Genomic DNA, 18,153 nt, shown 5'->3' on the forward strand with positions numbered 1-18,153 from the left:
CAAACTTAAGGTGCACATTTGAAACTATTCTCAATTGCTCCCAAAATCATCTCCCATATCATATCATCACCCAAAAACATTAATCAAGTTGATCTTATATATCCGCACTAACAAAATTGATCTCCCATAAGTTAGCTTCCCAAAATATCAAAATATGAAATGTGTAGCTTCAAGGCGGCTCAAATCTTCACAAGACCACATTCCGGATCCAAAACATATCATCACACACTTCTCATAAGTCATTCCAATTACTGCAAACTTACCAACAACCACCAGAATCACCTCAAACAATCTGGTCCACACGTTACACCACAAACTATGAAGATAACCCTATTATATTGCTCTACTGGATACCAGACCTTCTAATAAGCATAAGAATCAACACCAGAGGATAGGATTGCATGATAATATACTTCTCATACTCAATCAACATAACTCTGATTATAGAAACCAAAAAAGTCACCGAGACTGTACACTGAGTATCATCGACAGACTTATACCAAAACTTACTCTAGACATCTAAATATCCCAAACTCCATATCGGATAAGATCAATAGGCTGAGTTGGCACCAATGACAACTCCCAAGAAATCTCATGCACCAGATATCATCAATCTTCATCGGAGCATCACGGGAATAGTGTCTTATGCCAACAACCCCAAATAGGATAGAGATTGAAAACCTTAATGGAAATGGTAAATTGACAAATGCTACCTTTTCTATGAATCTTCTTGCCTTGAATACTTCACGAAAGATTGATGTTACTTCATAAGAGTTACTGCACACCTTCAATCATGGATGAACACGTAAACTTGATAATGATGCAAAAATTGAATGCTTGAATTCTTGATTTTATATCTCCCCTCTACTACCTTGATGATTCCTAATTGAAATTGCTTAATTCAAATTTTATTAATGTGAAGAGATGTATAAATGAGAGGGAGGGAAGGTTTATTTAAACTCAACTTTACACATTTCATAATTAAATTTTTGAGGAAGACCTTTGGTGAACACTTTCTTAGTCTGCAATTTTTTGACCATTAAGGATTCAAAATTTGGACCCATTTTTATTGTACCATGGCACTAGACACCATAATACCAGAGGACTATGGTACTAGGCCCTATTTCCTATCTTTTTGAGCTAGAACCCAAGTCAATGAGTTCATCTTTTGTTGTGCTTCTAGATTTAGCCATCTAATAAGCACAAACAATAAGTCCAAGATAAGTGTGAATTGTATAAGGATATAATTTATGATTCTATAGTAATATATTATAGGAATATATTGTAGTGTCACAAAATTATACCCTTATGCAAATTCATGCTTAAATCTAGGCCCCATTTAGCATTCTTGGACTTTAGTGCCTGATATGCTTGACCCAACTCAATTAAGTATATGTTTCCAAATTTCTCGTCTCATTTAGGAACTCATGTGCCAGTTTGGACTTGCTTTGGAAGGATCATGGTGCATAGTGTGCCCCAATCCCCTTAGTTTGGCTCAAAATTTGAATCACACAATGATCAACTTGATTTGCAGGAAATATTTTCCTATGTTGACCTGCTTCTTGTTTGCACCTTGAAATGATTGGGAGAGGTATATAAGAAAGGTATCCTCCCTCATTTTCTCATACATATTTATCATCTACCAACTACAAGGACAATGATATTATACCAAAATTTCAAGAGCAAGTGATTAAGCATCAGACATTGAAGACTAGGAGTTTGTGGCAGATCTATGCATTTGTGATGGCCTTCATGATCTTCTCTTTTTAAGTCAATTAAAAGTTAAAGTCAAGAATCTTTATGAAAAATTTGACACAAAGAAGGCCTATTAGGGTATAAACATTTCAATTTTATTTCTAGCCTCTACTACCTAGGAACACACTTTCAATTTCTAAATCAGCTCAATTTAATTTCAAGGTTAATTTGAAAATTGAGGTTTGAGTTAGGCAAACCCCTTTCTCCCCAACAATTTCCTCTCTTTTTTATGTCCCGAAATAGACAATGAAGCTACGAAAAGAGGTGCATAATCATTAGATAGAGATCTACACTGTCATTCGTCAAAGTTGAAATTGATGGGAGTGGGCCAAGTTAGGCGACTAAGTCCCTAGACTTCTGCATACTTTTTAAGAATTATGTTTTGAGTATGTTCTCTAATCATGCACACGAAAAAAGTATCATTATATCTTTACTTGCTTCTAATGCATCCATTCTTCCTTACAATTACATTTCACATTTCAACTCAGCAGTGAAGGACCACTGCATCCACTTTGTTCTTGAGGCATCTTGAGCCTAGTGGATCATTCTCCTTCCAAATGTAATCAATGTGGAAATAGGCCTAGTATCCTAGTTTGTATGCATTAATATAGTGAGCCATAATTTTCACCATTATATTTTGGTGAACCTGACATATCTTATGTCCAGTTCTGATTTTGTTTCTTAGATTTGATTTGTTTTACATTTTATAGATTCAAGTTTTCTTCATTCTATGCAATGTTTAAATGGTCAATTTGATTAAAAAAATGTATTGTTTAAACATTTCCTTGGTGTATGAGTTTTAAGACCTTAATACCTACATCTTATATCTGTGTGAGAAGAATTTATTTACATATAGGCTCCCTAAAAGGTGCAGATCTTGATTCAATTAATATTTTCCATAGGAACTTGCGTGAAACCTCTATACCTCCACATAAAATGCCTATTATTATTGACAATCATTCTTCCCATACTTCTCATGATTAGGATGACCCCCTAACATGAGTCTCTCCTACCCAAGTAGTAAATCTTGTTCACAATTTGGAAAAGCTTGAACATTGGATGGGTCAAGAACACTTAGATAGTGAGTTCATCCCCTTGATTGAAGGGTTGAGAAGGATAGTTCAAAATGATGAACATGGTTTGAAATTGTTGCATGGTATATCTCATATTGTGAATGGTAATCTTGTGTCCATGAAAAGTTGTGTCAAGGTTCTTCACTTTTCTAAGTTCCTAATAAAATTGAAATTATTATTTCTATTCCAACATCATTTCCTAATTTGTCTTTTTATACTCCACCTATCATGGCTACATCTACACAAAATTTCAATCCTAGACACATGTTAGTCTTGGAGGAATCCCTATCATACAACCTTTTACGAGTGTTCCATGTCCTTCACAGACATCTCCTATACCTAGTTATCACCAATGTCCCATTTTCATATTTGAATGCTCCATCCATTTCCCATACCATTTCACATCCTTCATTATATAACATGTCCAATACAAACCTATCCAATGAAGCAACCATTAATAGTTTTTACCAAAACTGTGTCCTCCTTGCAACAACAAATTGCTTCCATGACCCAATCCAAGTTCAATATTCCAACATATGATGTTGAAATCCCCCTCTCCTTTGATGTGGTTCACATTGTTCCCCATTAGGATATTCAAATTCCCCAATTAGAGGTGTACAATGGAAAAGGTGATCGCTTGACTCATTTGAAAACAATTTACATCTTATGTAGTGACTTATCAAATGATCATAGATTGGTGGCTAAATTGTTTGTTAGGAAATTTTGAGATAAGACCTTACAATGGTTTTTCATTTTGTAACCTCCTTATTCTATTGATTCTATTCAAAAAGTGTCTAATGATTTCATTCAACAATTTTAAAATAATATTGGTCCTCATTTATTTGATTGATTTGATTCATTGTAAAAATGGTGTTAAGGAAAAAGTGAGTGATTTAATTGGTAGATTTAAACATTTGCAACTCAAATATATTATTATATGCCTGATATCAATGTTTAAATAATTTTCATTTGTAATTTTCAACAAGACATTAGAGATAAGTTATCATTTTTTGAGTTTACCTGTTTCACCCAATGTATGCAGTGCTTCATCATTATTAGCTTCAAGTTTGCCAATTTAAGGCATCCACTCCAATGGCTCTAGTTGATAAGAATGATGACATTAAAAGATATTTCCTTGATTTTCAAAAAAAAAATGAAGGATTCATTAAGATCAATAATTCCTCAAATAGTATTGATGCACAAGTGACAGCCGCAACACTAGTTGTGGCTCCTTTATTGTCCATTTTTTAATTAACACATAATTTTACACCTCTTTCTAAATCTTTTCATAATATTATGTTGTAATTCCAAGAAAAAATAGGACTTCCTTGGCTTACTTCCATGAAAGATATTTCTTCTCCCATCCATAAGTGTTTGAAGTTCCATCACAATGGATAAATTATCATGATCAATCATTGTCTCTATAAGCAGGTTTAATGAATCATTTGGAAACTATGACCTTGACTTATTTAAGCCTCAAATACCTAAAAAATTGCAACCTAATCAACACATTTTCTTCTTATCTTACCAAAAATAATAACATGAACTAAATTCCAAATTGAGAAAGCCTAAGAATGTTCCCCCTCCTCATTATAGACCTAGACTCTTTCCTTCACCTTCCATTCCTCCTATTTATACTTCAATTCCACCTCCTTTTTCATACATATGTTCAAAATCCTCTATTAATTCACCTAGTGAGGTTCCTTCCATTCCTCCTTCTACAAAGGAACAAAAGGATTTGATGGTGGTTGATCCCAAACCTTCTCAAATTTTAAACCGAACCAAATGAAACTGTAATGTTCATGATTAATATTGAAGATATCATGCTAAGGCTCATGAAATTTCTTCCCAAACCATTTCCTCCCCTAAGATACCTACCAATTCTTTCATCCCATTTGAATAAACCATAACTAGTCCAAAGAAAGAAGAAAATATTAGAAGATTAAATTGTTTAAGCATGATAAATTTTTTATTCCCATTAAAGATCATATTATGATTAATCTAGATGATGATATGGATGATAATGATCATGATTCTTACAAGGTCAATGCATATAATATAAGTAATTATAATGATTCTGATGATATGTATGAGGTTATTGTAATCAATCATGAGTTATATTCAATATTTTCCAAAGCATTGACCCTAGCCCTTAGTGACAAACAAAGTGACACATCATTAGAGCATGGTCATTGTCTGGAACAAGAAATAGCTCCATTTATCATGCTCCATATTTCTCCTCTTGTATACTGTCCACCTTTCCTAAGTGATGGTAAGCAAGATTGGAGTGGTAGATGATTTGCTTGACTCATTCATATTGTGGATCTTCCTCTTACATGAAGTGCTTCCCTAGTAATGTGTTGCTTGATATGTCTTTGTGTTATGTTAGGTACTCTTTGAATGACCTTTGTCACTCCATTGGAGAAATGTAATAAAGAGATTGAATATGTTATGACATTCCCCTATTTTTATCTTAATTATTCTAGTTTTTGTACATTTTCTCTTTGTTCCTTGTGTTTTCTACTTGTAGATGATGCAAGGCCTGGTCTCTTTTGGTGTCTTCCATATTGACCCAAATCGACATGTATGTAAAGAGGAAAATTTTATTTGGAAATTTTCAACATACAATAAGAAATCACCAAATCAATTTTTTCGTTTGGAGGAGGATTTTTTTTAATTTTAAAAAGAGGAGAGGAATCCACTAGATTTAATCATAAATCAGATAAGGCCTGAGTACTAAGTGGATTGAGTGATTATGAAATGTTTTTCCCTCTTTTATAAGTTGAAATTCTGATTTAGGGTAAAGTGTAGGAATTAAAGACAAAACTGAAAAAATAATAAGCTATAGGTTTGGGATTTTGTTGTGCACTTGGATCTGAGTAATATGAGTTGGTTTGGATTTAACCTACAAAAATGTCTTAAAAAAACAAGGACCGTGACATTGCCTCTTGGTCCTTCGAAATTTATGAATGCCAAAAAGGGTTTTTTCCTCTGAAAATAAAGCTTAACATGGGAAAAATAGTTGTGCACCTATTTCCTACACACAAAAAGAAAGGGAAATAGGTTGGGAATAGGGACTTTCCTTAGGTCAAACCTTAGTTTTGGAATTAACCATGAAATTGAGATAAATGTAATTACAATGACTGAAAATAAAGGTTCTCCTTTTGAGGGAGATGTTGAATTATGACTAAAAATGTAATGATTATACCTCCTTGTGAAGTTTTTCTTGCCTCCACATGGAGTTAGGGTTTCATGAAATAGGATGTAGATCTCCACTTCAATGCTTGAAATTTGACTTTATTGCTTCTCCAAAGCTTGAAGGGAGACTGAAAATTCTTAATTGCTCTTGAATGCTTAAATGTTTGATCTCTTGTGTGCTCTTGGTGTCATGTGTATGCTTGTGGTTGTTCAAATAAGAGGGGAAATCCTCTTTAAATACTTGCCTGCCAAGTTAATTGATTAATTTTCTGACCTAGGCCGACACGGAGATGGAAATCCCACTCAAATTTGAAATAGGAAAAAGGGTTTTGAGGGAACCTATTTTAGGGAGGACCATGGTGCCACACCCTGGTCTTTGTGAGGACTAGGATGCTACTCCTTGGTCTTTCCCTATTTTAGGCTAAGATAAAGCTATACAACAAGGGAAAAATCAAAATTTTTGACATTTGTGTTGTGTATAAGCATAATCAAGTCTTCAATTAGGCCAAGTGGCGCAAAACACTAAGGTGAAGACCTAAATGTGGTCAAAATTGCAAGGGTGTAATTTTAGGATGCTACATTTATCTCCCACTTTAGTGGGAGTATGAAGTCAATCATACTCTCTGTAAAGTACAATAGGTTCACATTGAAACAATTTCACCAAGTCATCAAGGAGGAAAGATACACGAAGCCCATAGTGGACTTTAGGATCTCACAACTTTACTGACAAGGTAAAAGGGAAGATCATGACAGAGAGAAAGAGAGAACCATGACTACAACTAGTAAGGTTCTCTTAAGTTATGATTCATGAAAAGAAAGATACCAAAAATTACAAAGAAAAAGATAAATAAATTTAAGTATCAAGATATGTAAGAGAGAGAATCATTTAGTGGAGTGTATGCCCCCACGTTAAAGCGACTATGTATGCCTTATCGGACGCAATTTGTTTAAGGTATGATACACCTCAAGGAGACAAATATTTTATCACAATAATTTATCCCCCTAGAGAGGATAAATCAAAGGATAATTATCACAAAATAAAAAAGAAAGAGGTGGTTTCACCTAACTTTGCAGTCAATATGCTTTTTATGATAACTCATGTATATCATGTATGTATATATGCATAGGATTGTCCTCATCCTCCAAAGAAAGGAAATGACCATGGATGAAGGGAACACATGTGTCTTTTGAGTCAACATGGGAGAGACCAAAAGATATCTCAACGCTTTGCATCATCCTCAAGTAGACAACACTAGGGACAACAAATAGAAGAATGGAAAGACAAATTGAAGAATGTCACTAACAAGCAAGACAAGAGAGGGAGAGATAATCTATGATGCTAATGAAGCTAATCAAGCATTTCATCAACCTCCCAATCTTTCTCATCATTCTTTTGGGAAGGTGGACAATATGCAAGAGGAGCAACATCGAGCACAATAGATGGAGCTATCACAAGTTCCAAACAAGGACCATGCTCTAATGACAACTCACTTTGTCTGTTACTAGGAGCTAGGATTAATGATTTTGAAAATTGGTTAGATGGATCATTATCAACATCAAAATATTCATATTCATAATCAAAAATATTACGATGAACATTTTCATCATTAACAACATTCTCACCTATTTCTTCATCAAGATTAACGAAAATAGGATCTCTAATAGGAATAGAACTTGAACCATCATTTGTCTTAAGCATTTTGCATTTTGGAGAATTAGGTTGAACATCATTATTAGAAGAAAATAGAACTATATCAAAATTTAGTGTTTTGGGAGAGGAAATGGTTTGGGAAACAAGTTCACAAGCTCTAGCATGGTAGCTGCATTGACGTTCTCTCACACAATAGTTTTATTTAGTTTTAGCTAAAGGTTTTGAAGGTATAGGTTCATCAAGTATAGGCTTTTTTTCTTCTTTTAAGGAAGGATGAATGGGTAGAGGTATTTTAGGTTGATAAATAGGGGAGGTTGGTCGCTTCTCTTTGTATGATGTAGGAGGTGAAACCACACCATATTAAGGAGGAATAGGAGGTGCAGGAAGGAGACTGGGTCCATCATGAAGAAGAGGAATAGGTCTACCCTTAGGAGGAATAGCTTGATACTTAGGTGGAAGAGATTTTCTACCTTTAGGAGGAATAATAGACTAATCCTTAAGAGAAGGAATGGATTCTTTCTCAGGAAAAAGAATATTGATTTCCTTAGGAGGAAAGATAGTCTTATCTTTAGGAGAAGAAATACATTCATCTTTCTTTAGGAGGAAAAATAATATTATCCTCAAGAAGAGGTATATGGTCATCAAGAATAATGCTAAGTGTTGGATTTCTAGGTTTATTCAATGACAAAATTATCTCATTTTTTCTTTTTTGATATGATTTAAAGAGCACATCACTTCTAGGTTGAAGAGGTTAGAATTGTTTGGACCAAAAATAATGAAGACAACATCTCCATGCCTCATTGTAGGTTGATTTATGCTATGATTACCTATTATGATTTTATCATTATGAGGAAATTTCAAACACTTATGAATAGTAGAAGTGATCGCTTTTATGGAAGAGAGCCAAGGATGTCCCAACTTCACATGAAATTGATCGAATGTAGGAATGATAAAAAATTTAACATCTAGGCATTGAATACCAACATCAATAGGAAGTGTGATGGAAGTGATATAAGTATAAGAGATATCATAAAAAACTTTAAATACCACATTAGTATCATCATATATCACTTGATGCAATTTCAAAGTATAAATAACTTCTATAGTTATCACATTAACCATGCAAGATGAATCAATAAGCACTGCTCGAGAAGATATGCCTTTGATTTTTATGGTTATATATAATGGGCCATCAAGTTATTTAATATTCTCACTAGGATAAAATGCAATGCACAAGTCCTTGGGAGGTTCTTTTTTATCTATAAGGTTCACAATATTATTAGACTCAACCCCAACATCCATTGGAGAGAAGGCAAGATGATCAGTCTCAATCACATTAGTGGAATGGGAAGGTAAAGCATTAGTGAAAATTTTAAGGTTTTGATTAGGAGGAGTGAATTATTTGTTTCCTTTATCATCCACACCTGCCACATATATGATATTGTTATCAATCAAATCTTGAATCTTACTTCTCAAAGAATAACACTTTTCAATATCATGACCGGGTTGACGATGGTATTAGCAAAAGGCATTGCAAAGATTTATCCCTTAATGTTCTAGTAAACAATTTAGCCAACAATATTTGGTCATGAGCAAAGTCACTACACAAAGTTTGAAATATTTTAACATGAGTCAATGGGTCACCTTTTCCACTATAAAGCTCTAATTGAGGGACTTCCACATGTTTAGGAGGGACAAATTGGACAATCTCATTGGATAATGGGCTCACTTCATCAAATGTGGGCACATTCTACTTAGATTGATTTATAGAAGCTATTTGTCACTACAAGGAAGACACTGTTTAAGCTAGATTAGTGATGGTAGCTTCTGTAGAAGGATTGAAATTAGACATCTTGGATTGAGAAGAAGGGGTACCATTGTTGAATGAAGGACGAGGTTGAGAATAAGGAGGGATATGGTTAGAGGAAGGCAGGGATTGAGAATAAGGATGTGGAACTGTTACAAGTGTAGTTGTCGTTGCACCAAAAGATTTTCTTATTATTGCCCGATACAACCACTAGAATTATATAATTCATTGGAAGTGGCTAAGCCATGTTACAAACCTGAGTGGTGCATTTCACAATAGAAGGAGACCAAGGGAGCACACCTTGCAATAATCCACCCCCAGTGCAAGAAAAGGGTTTGAATCTATGACCAAGCTCTGATACCACTTGTTACAAGAGTGGTTGTCATTGCACCAAAAGATCAACCTGTTAATGCTCAATACAACCAATAGACTTATATAATCCATAGGAGGTGGTTAAGCCATGTCACAAACCCAAGCGCTACGCTGCACTACACAAGGATACCAAGGGTGTACACCTTGCAATGGGAACATTATGTAGGTAGATATGGGAGAGGATTGGGTAACAAAAGGAAGACTCATGGTAGGAGGAATGAAAGAATAGGAGTTGACCCCTTGAATAATATTCATACGGATAGGAGAAGATTAGGTAAAAAATTGAAGACTCGTGGTAGGAGGAATGAAAGAAGAGGATTTTCCTCCTTGACTAACATTCATAGGTATGACATTCTGTTTAGAGGTAGCCATGATTTTTTATGTAAATGTGGTAAAACTAGCCATAAGAGTAGTCAAAGGAATGAAATGATTAAATTGACTAGGAGGTTGTGTATAACCTAGGGCTTCAACACAACTCTTCATGGGATAATATTACAAATTAAATAAGAACTGAATACTAAGTGGATTGATTGATTATGAAGTGTTTTCCCTCTTTTGTAAGTTGAAATGCTAATTTAGGGTAAAGTACAGGAATTGAAAACAAAACTGATAAAATAATGAGCTACAGGTTCAGGATTTTGTCGTGCACTTGGATCTGAGTAATATGAGGTGGTTTGGATTTGCCCTGTGAAAATGTCTTGAAAAAGTAGGGACTGTGACACAGCCTCTTGGTCCTCCAAAATATCCAAACACCAAAAAGGGTATTTTTGTCTCTACAAATAAAGCTTAACTTGAGAAGAATAGCTACGCACCTATTTCCTACACACAAAAAGAAAGGGAAATATGTTGGGAATAGAGGCTTGCCTTAGGTCAAACCTCAGTTTTGGAATTAACCCTGAAATTGAGATACAAGTAATTGGAATGACTAAAAATAAAGGTTCTCTTTTTGAGGGAGATGTTGAATTATGACTGAAAATGTAATGATTATACCTCCTTGTGAAGTTTTTCTTTCCTCCACATGTATTCTTGTGGTCATTAAAATGAGAGGGGAAATTCCCTTTAATATACTTGGTATCGCGTGTATGCTTGTGGTTGTTTTAAATGAGAGGAGAAATCCTCTTTTATATACTTGATTGCCGGGTTAATTGATTAATTTTCTAACCTAGGCCAACATAGAGAGGGACATCCAACTCAAATTTGAAATAAGAAAAAGGGTTTTGAGGGGCCCTATTTTAGGGAGGACCAAGAACCCACACCTTGGTCCTAGTGAGGACTAGGGCACCATGCCTTGGCCCTTCCCTATTTTAGTCTAGGATCAAGGTGTATGACAAGGGGAAAATCAATTTTTTTTGGCATTTGTAATGTGCATGAGCATAACTAGGTCTTCAATTAGACCAAGGGGTGCAAACACTAAGGTGAAGTCCCAAATGTGGTCAAAATTGCAAGGGGTACAACTTTAGGATGCTACAATGTGTTTTTTTATCTTATCTTCTCTTCTTCCATTGTGCTCGTAGTTTTTCTACCTTTGATGGATGAGGTCAATTCAATGAAAATTTATACTTTGATATACATGAATTATCACATGCACATACTAAGCCCTAAGTTAGTAGATCACTTGTGTGCTCTTTTTTGTTATGTTCTTTATTTCCCTTGATTTTTTCCTTGACTGGAGACATATCATACTGGAAATGTGTTTTTCTTTTCAATGCATGTATGCTACTTGAAAGTTATTTCTCTTGGTAAGTCATATGCAATCACTTTAATGTGGCGTCATATACTCAACTCTTTGTTACACTTTAGGCACACACCGCCAATCAATTGTTGTAGTCATTTTTTTTCAAGTTACTTAGAAATTTGTCCTTTTCTCTTTGTAACCTTCTCTCTTCATGGATTTCCTTGGATACAATGCTATCCTTAGTTATTTTTAAGGTGAATTTACTAGCATAATACATCTTGTGAGACTATTTTAATTCTCCTTTGCATCATTTTCTTTACATGACCCATAGTAAGCTTTAACCTTACAAGGATAGTGTGATGACATTCTCTCTCTCTCTCTCTCTCTCTCTCTCTCTCTCTCTCTCTCTCTCTCTCTCTCTCTCTCTCTCTCTCTCTCTCTCTCTCTCTCTCTCTTCATGTTTTTCTCTTTTTATCTTGGTTTAAGATTGATAAGGTCCTAAGCCACTTGTGGGCTTGGTGATCCTTGTGTCTTTGACCTTGATGAAATTTTCTTATGCTTCAATCTCCTTTACCATGAGTGTGAATGTAGATTCATACTTTGACTAAAGTGGGGCCTAAATGTAGTGTCACAAAATTAACTCTTATGTAAATTCATTCTTAACAAGGCCCTATTTTTGCATTCTTGAACTTCAGTGGCCAATATGGTTGACCTAGCTCAATTACATAAATGTTTCTAGCTTCCTTGCCCCATTTAGGACCTCAGATGCCAATTTGGGCCTACTTTGGAAGGAGCATGGTGCCTAGAGAACCTGTCTCCCCTTAGTTTGGCCTCAAATTGAATGGGTGGCTTGATTAAGTGGGAAATCATTTTCCTTGTCATCCTACTCCATGTTTTGGACCCCAAAATGATTGGGAGATGTATATAAACAAGGTATCCTCCCTCATTTTGGTATATATATCTATCATCTTCCAACTACAAGGACAACAATCTTATACTAGATTTATAAGAGCAAGTGTTCAAGCATCAAAACATTGAAGACTAGAAGTTTATGGTAGATCTATGCATAAATGATGGCCACCATGATCTTCTCTTTCTAAGTCAATTACAAGTCAATATCAAGAATACTCATGAACATTTGAACACAAAGAAAACCTATGAGGGTATTAAAATGTCAATTTTAGTTCTAGCCTCTGCTACCTAACATCACACTTTCAATATCAAATTTAATTCAATTCTATTTCAAGGTTAATTTCAAAACCATGGTTTGACTTAGGAAAACCCCTTTCTTCCCAATAATTTCCTCTATTTTTTATCCATAGGAACTTGTGATGGAGCTACAAAAAGCAGCAAAAAATCACTAGATAGAGATCTACAATCTGCAATTTGTCAAAGCCAAAACTAATGGGAGCAGGCCAAGTTGGACTACTAAGTCCCTACACTTTATCCTCAAATTTGGACTATAGTTTAGTTACAATCTATAATGATGCATAGTTTTTCATAATTTAGTTTTGAGTCTGTTGTCTTCTTGTACATGTAAAAATATTTCATTCTAGCTTACCTTGTCCTAATTCCTCCACTTTTCATTACAATTACATTTCACATTTCAACTTGGCAGCAAAGGGCCAATGCATCCACTAGGTTCTTGAGCCATCTTGAGCCTAGTGCTCATTCTAAATATTATCAATATGGAAACAGGCCTAGTTTCATAGTTTCCATGAATTAAGCTTATAAACCCTATTTCTCACAATGATATATATAGAAATTAGGTAAAAGGAACAAGAATAAGAAGAGGGTGTTATAATTTTGATTCATGTTTGGGTACCATAGTTATAGTTTTGTTGATAGCTTTCCTAAATAATTTTTATTTCCAATTTTAAAACACGTTTATTTATTTGGTACTTGAATTTGTAGTTTTTATTGTTAGTTTTCAAATATCATAATGTTACCAAATTTACTCTAGTTTTACATATTAGTAATACTCCTATAATAGATTCATCTTAAAGTGTATTATATTATTTTAGTATACAAATTTATGCATTTTTCTACTTTCAAGTGTAGGGTATTGATCGTAAAAGTGTTTTATTGGTGGACATATATGTCATGAAATATTGCTTGATTTATGGTCATCTGTGTCTTTTCTTTCTATCTGTTGGAAATATTTAAATTTTTTATAAATACTCTGCTTAATAAATTGTTGTAGGAAGATTTTTCATGTGTTAAGTGCTTCCTTTTAGATGTTTTTAAGTCAAAACCCAATCTTTAGGATTTAATGATCAAGACTTGACTTCAAGGGCTTAAGGTTTATATTCAAAGGTTTTCAATTGAGGGCCCAAGGTTGAAGTTTTATTATATAATTTTAAGGTTTGTAGGGTCAAGTCCTAGAGTTGAACATTTAGGGTTTATCTTTCAATGTGCAAGGTTAAATATTTATGGCTTGAGGTTTAAGGCCTATTTTTCGGTTTAGGTGTAAGATTTATGGTTTCTCATTTAGGTTCAAGTTTACTATTTAGGTTTAGGTCTAATATTTATAATTCCCATTTAACATTTAGTATGATAGTGTTTGGTGTTTAGGATTCAAGGGTCACGGTTTAAGGTTCAACATCGGTGGTTTATGGTTTATAGTTCAATATTCAGCTTTACATTCCAAGTTGATCTTACAGCTTTAAAGTATTTAACATTTAGAGTTAATGGCTTAGTGTTTATCCCATTCTTGAAAGTTGATATATGAGTATTAGTGAAAGGACAATAGCATTTTGTATAATTAATTGCATCCCTCATTCTCCCTCTTGCCCTTAATGTGACCACATTATCTTGGACTTAAATAGACATTTATGAGACTAGAATTTTTGTGTACTTGTATTTAAGGGAGTTTAATTATTTTCATTTATTATCATAAAAAAAGAAAAGAAAACATGATTCACATTTAATGAGAATGCTATGGACACTTCCATTGGAACCTAAAGCCACACAATAATCTCAAAAGCATTTGCATCACTCAAGCTTGTTGACTTCAATCATTGGTGCAACATAAGATTAGTCTTTTTCTAGGGAACACCTTAGAGAACTTATCTCATAGTGATCCAACAACCCTCTAAAGGTATTTCTATATTCCAAGAATTTGGGTAGCAAAGCAAATATTAACAAACTTAATGAATTATAAAGTACAAGTGTACATCCAATAGGACTAGATCCAATCTCTATAAGTTAGATTCATAGACATAGAAGTAATTCACATGTCTAGACTTGACTTAGGATAGAACATGCGTCTTGTGTAGAATTCGGGATGATATATAATACAAAGATCCTACTCATCCTAAAACATCAAAATTTCACACTCTACAATAGACTGGAGCATCATCTCCCTATTGAAGTTAAATAGGTTGTCATTTGTAAATATTTTCCTTAATAATTTTATATCTTATTCCACTCTATTATGTAGATTAATCCATATATTCATCATTTATATTAATTAATTAATCTAAGTTACACTTCTACTTAAAAACATATTTCACAACAATATTTATCAAATATTCATAAAAATATAATAAATATGACATATCAAGGTTGTTTTCACTATCTTGAAAATATATAAAGTATAATTTGATAATAAATATGAATCATTAGTTATATTATAATTTTTTTATATACAAAAAATAAAAAATATTTTATAATGCATCTACGAAACCCAAAGATGATGATATTAATATAATCCACTAATTTGATTAAAATAAATAAATAAACAAAACCAAATCATCACAAGTAACAAGTAATGAGGACGAGTTGGAATGTGTGAGATTATATTATCACATGAACATGACAATAGGAGATTTCCTACCTCATACGTATCTTATTATAAAATATTTTTTATTTAGTTTAATATTTTCAATCTTGTTTTTATTAGTCTAAATATATATGGAGAGTCCAATCGATTGAAATCTAATAACTCGTTTCAAAAATCTAAACATATTTTTATTATTGTATATTTGCAAACAAACAAAACATGAAAAAGCCTTAAATCTTGTTCCCGCATACAACTTAATATTTCCTATTATTATTATGCCCCCCGCGGGCTTGTGGAGTTGGCTTGAGTCTTGGGTTTTCTCCCCGAGGTCTTGGGTGTGACTCCCTGGCTCGTAAATTATTCTGCCACACACACTTGGGGGCGAGCGCTGATTGCCACGGGGCCCCAGGGACTAGTCTCGCCTTAGCTCGCCTCTCTCCTGAGCCCCAAATTTGGAGGATAACACTATATATATATTACAATTTATAAAGGATTTTTTAAAGTATAATTTAATATATTTTAATATATATAAATATAATTTTTTATAATTAGTGATGGATAATTAAAATGTTTGTTATATTTATATTAGGAACAAAAAACATTTAGAAGAGTATGTTTAGTTGTATAATTGAAGAGTGTATGGATAGTGAAGATTTTGTTATTGGAGAAGATTATGAAAAATAATGTTTCTTAAATGAATGAATTTTATGTTGGATTTGTGTATTGTTTGATATCAAATTCATGATCATGAATTCATCTTTTGAGTCCAAGTTTGTATTCATGAACTAGTCTCTGATGTTCAAATTTGTCCATGTGCACAATGGAATTTTTCTTTTTAGCTTGTCTAACTCATCTATTCGAAATACTTTGATAACATCATTCTTTTGCAATGATAAAAGTTCTCTTAGATCAAACCTTAGAAACACATATAAAAATTAAAATGTAGGGAAGATCACTGTAATAATATATGTAACTCTTTACTCCTTTTAAAGCACAAAATTGAAATGTATTGTTATTAAATGCTCTTTGAATAGTATAAGATGAGAGAGAACATGTGTACTCCAATGTTTTAGAATGAAGTCATTGAATACCTCTAATTAGTACAAGATAGTATCAAATTACATCAAATATGTGTTTAATTAATTTAGGGTGGGAAGATAAAGGAGGAAATTAATTAAATTTGAATTGTGAATTTAAAAGAAAGGCGATATATTTATAATTGTGGGATGAACTTTACAATTGAGAAATATCATAAGATGAATAGTTTAATATGATAAATGTGTGGCTAAATTGAATGTATAAATACGTAAGAATAAAATAAATATTAAATACATAATAATTTGTGTGCATGAGAGAATAAATAGTTATTAAAATAAATATAACTGTATATACATATTGTATTTACATAAGAATCTCATCATTATAAAAAATATACTGTCTATGAATAACAGCTACATAGAAGAAGGGAAAAATATATTTTAAAACCAAAGTCAATGTAAATGTGCTATTTGGAATGACCTAAACGAGCTAACATTGATATACCAACTTTCGTTTGTAATCACGGTATGAACAGTAAAAACAAATCACTCGTCTGATTGACTTCAATAATTGGAGATCATCACGCGTTCTTTTATTATTATTTTTTAGCCTTTCAGTATTCCCCTGCACAACCATACAATCATTATATTCCCCATAAAATGCCTCGAGTCACTTCACACTTTCATACATTCTCAGACGAATTCAGTTACAGTATATATTTTGATTGAGCATTATTTGGAGAGTCAGAGTGCCATGGCAGCCACTAGATTTTCTGACGGTTTCCTGTTGGAAGATGGGGAAATTTGTTCTGCGGAATTAGAAGTCTTTGACAATTTAGATAGAAGAGCTTTCTGTTTCCCAGACAACAACACCCAGTTTTCAGTTTTAGATTTCACTCAATCACCGCTTTCCTATCCTTGTCATACATCATATTCCTCGCAATCCCTTCTCCGGAGAATATTGAGATCTCTTCTTTCCCTGCAGAGAAAGCTGTAGGATATGAAGGCTGTGAGATTTTTGAGCAGCATGAATCGGGAGAGTCGCATAGTTTTAGTAACTTCAAGAGACTAAGAAGTCGCGATGAAGACGGGATATATGAATTCCAGAGTAAACGGTAAGAACTATAGGCACTTTAGGATTAAGATTATGTTAAATAGCTCTATTGTATTTATTAGAAATTAATTATTGATAGCCAATGTCTATTTGCAGCATGAAAAATGTTGAGGAGAAATCAAGCCAGACGCAGAAAGTTATAATTCAAGTGAAAAGTGGAGAACTTTTGGACGACGGATACAAATGGAGAAAGTATGGATAGAAATCGATGGAAAATTGTAGAATGCCAAGGTAGGTATAATTTATATCTTTGTAACGTAGGAAGCTTTACCTTTGGAGGGTTGATACAGAAATAATACTAAAGACGAGTATAGATTTTCAGGTGTTATTATAAATGCTCAGACAAGAAATGTGGTGTGAAGAAACTGGTGGAGCGAAAGCCTTTTGAGGATGAAACTCTGGTTATAACTTACGAATGAATTCACCACCATCCGTGCCCTAATCCTGTGTACTATGTTCATGTTGAGAGACGAGTTTACATACCCATGCGTGATACAACGAATAACAACTGATTAATTCGAATTCAGTGGAATAGCTTAAGGAATGGGTGAGATGTAGTTTTAAACGGGATTATGAAGTTGAAAAGTGTAAATTTGCCTTAATGGCTACCTTGTAGGCTGTGAAGCGTGAGTTCATATATTTGATATTAGAATTGCTTCAAATAAAAATTGTAAAAGTTTAATTTCA

The 18,153-nt window shown here is 33.5% G+C and overlaps 1 protein-coding gene across 1 annotated transcript; it reads left to right on the forward strand.

Annotated features, from left to right (window-relative positions):
• The first annotated feature begins 17,106 nt into the window (after nt 1-17,106).
• Nucleotides 17,107-17,885, forward strand: LOC131035988 (WRKY transcription factor 28-like). Its single transcript, XM_059217376.1, has 4 exons — nt 17,107-17,131; nt 17,338-17,467; nt 17,563-17,658; nt 17,789-17,885. Exons 1-4 carry the CDS (start codon nt 17,107-17,109, stop codon nt 17,883-17,885), a joined length of 348 nt encoding a protein of 115 aa, XP_059073359.1.
• The last annotated feature ends 268 nt before the right edge of the window (nt 17,886-18,153 follow it).

The sequence above is a fragment of the Cryptomeria japonica genome, chromosome 3, assembly GCF_030272615.1.
Source record: "Cryptomeria japonica chromosome 3, Sugi_1.0, whole genome shotgun sequence".
In the NCBI taxonomy this organism is placed as follows: Eukaryota; Viridiplantae; Streptophyta; class Pinopsida; order Cupressales; family Cupressaceae; genus Cryptomeria; species Cryptomeria japonica.

Coding starts and splice junctions, on each gene's coding strand:
- LOC131035988 (XM_059217376.1), top strand. CDS start 17,107: ATGGCAGCCACTAGATTTTCTGACG. Junction 17,468..17,562: donor TATGAATTCCAGAGTAAACG/GTAAGAACTATA, acceptor GTCTATTTGCAG/CATGAAAAATGTTGAGGAGA. Junction 17,659..17,788: donor GACGGATACAAATGGAGAAA/GTATGGATAGAA, acceptor ATAGATTTTCAG/GTGTTATTATAAATGCTCAG.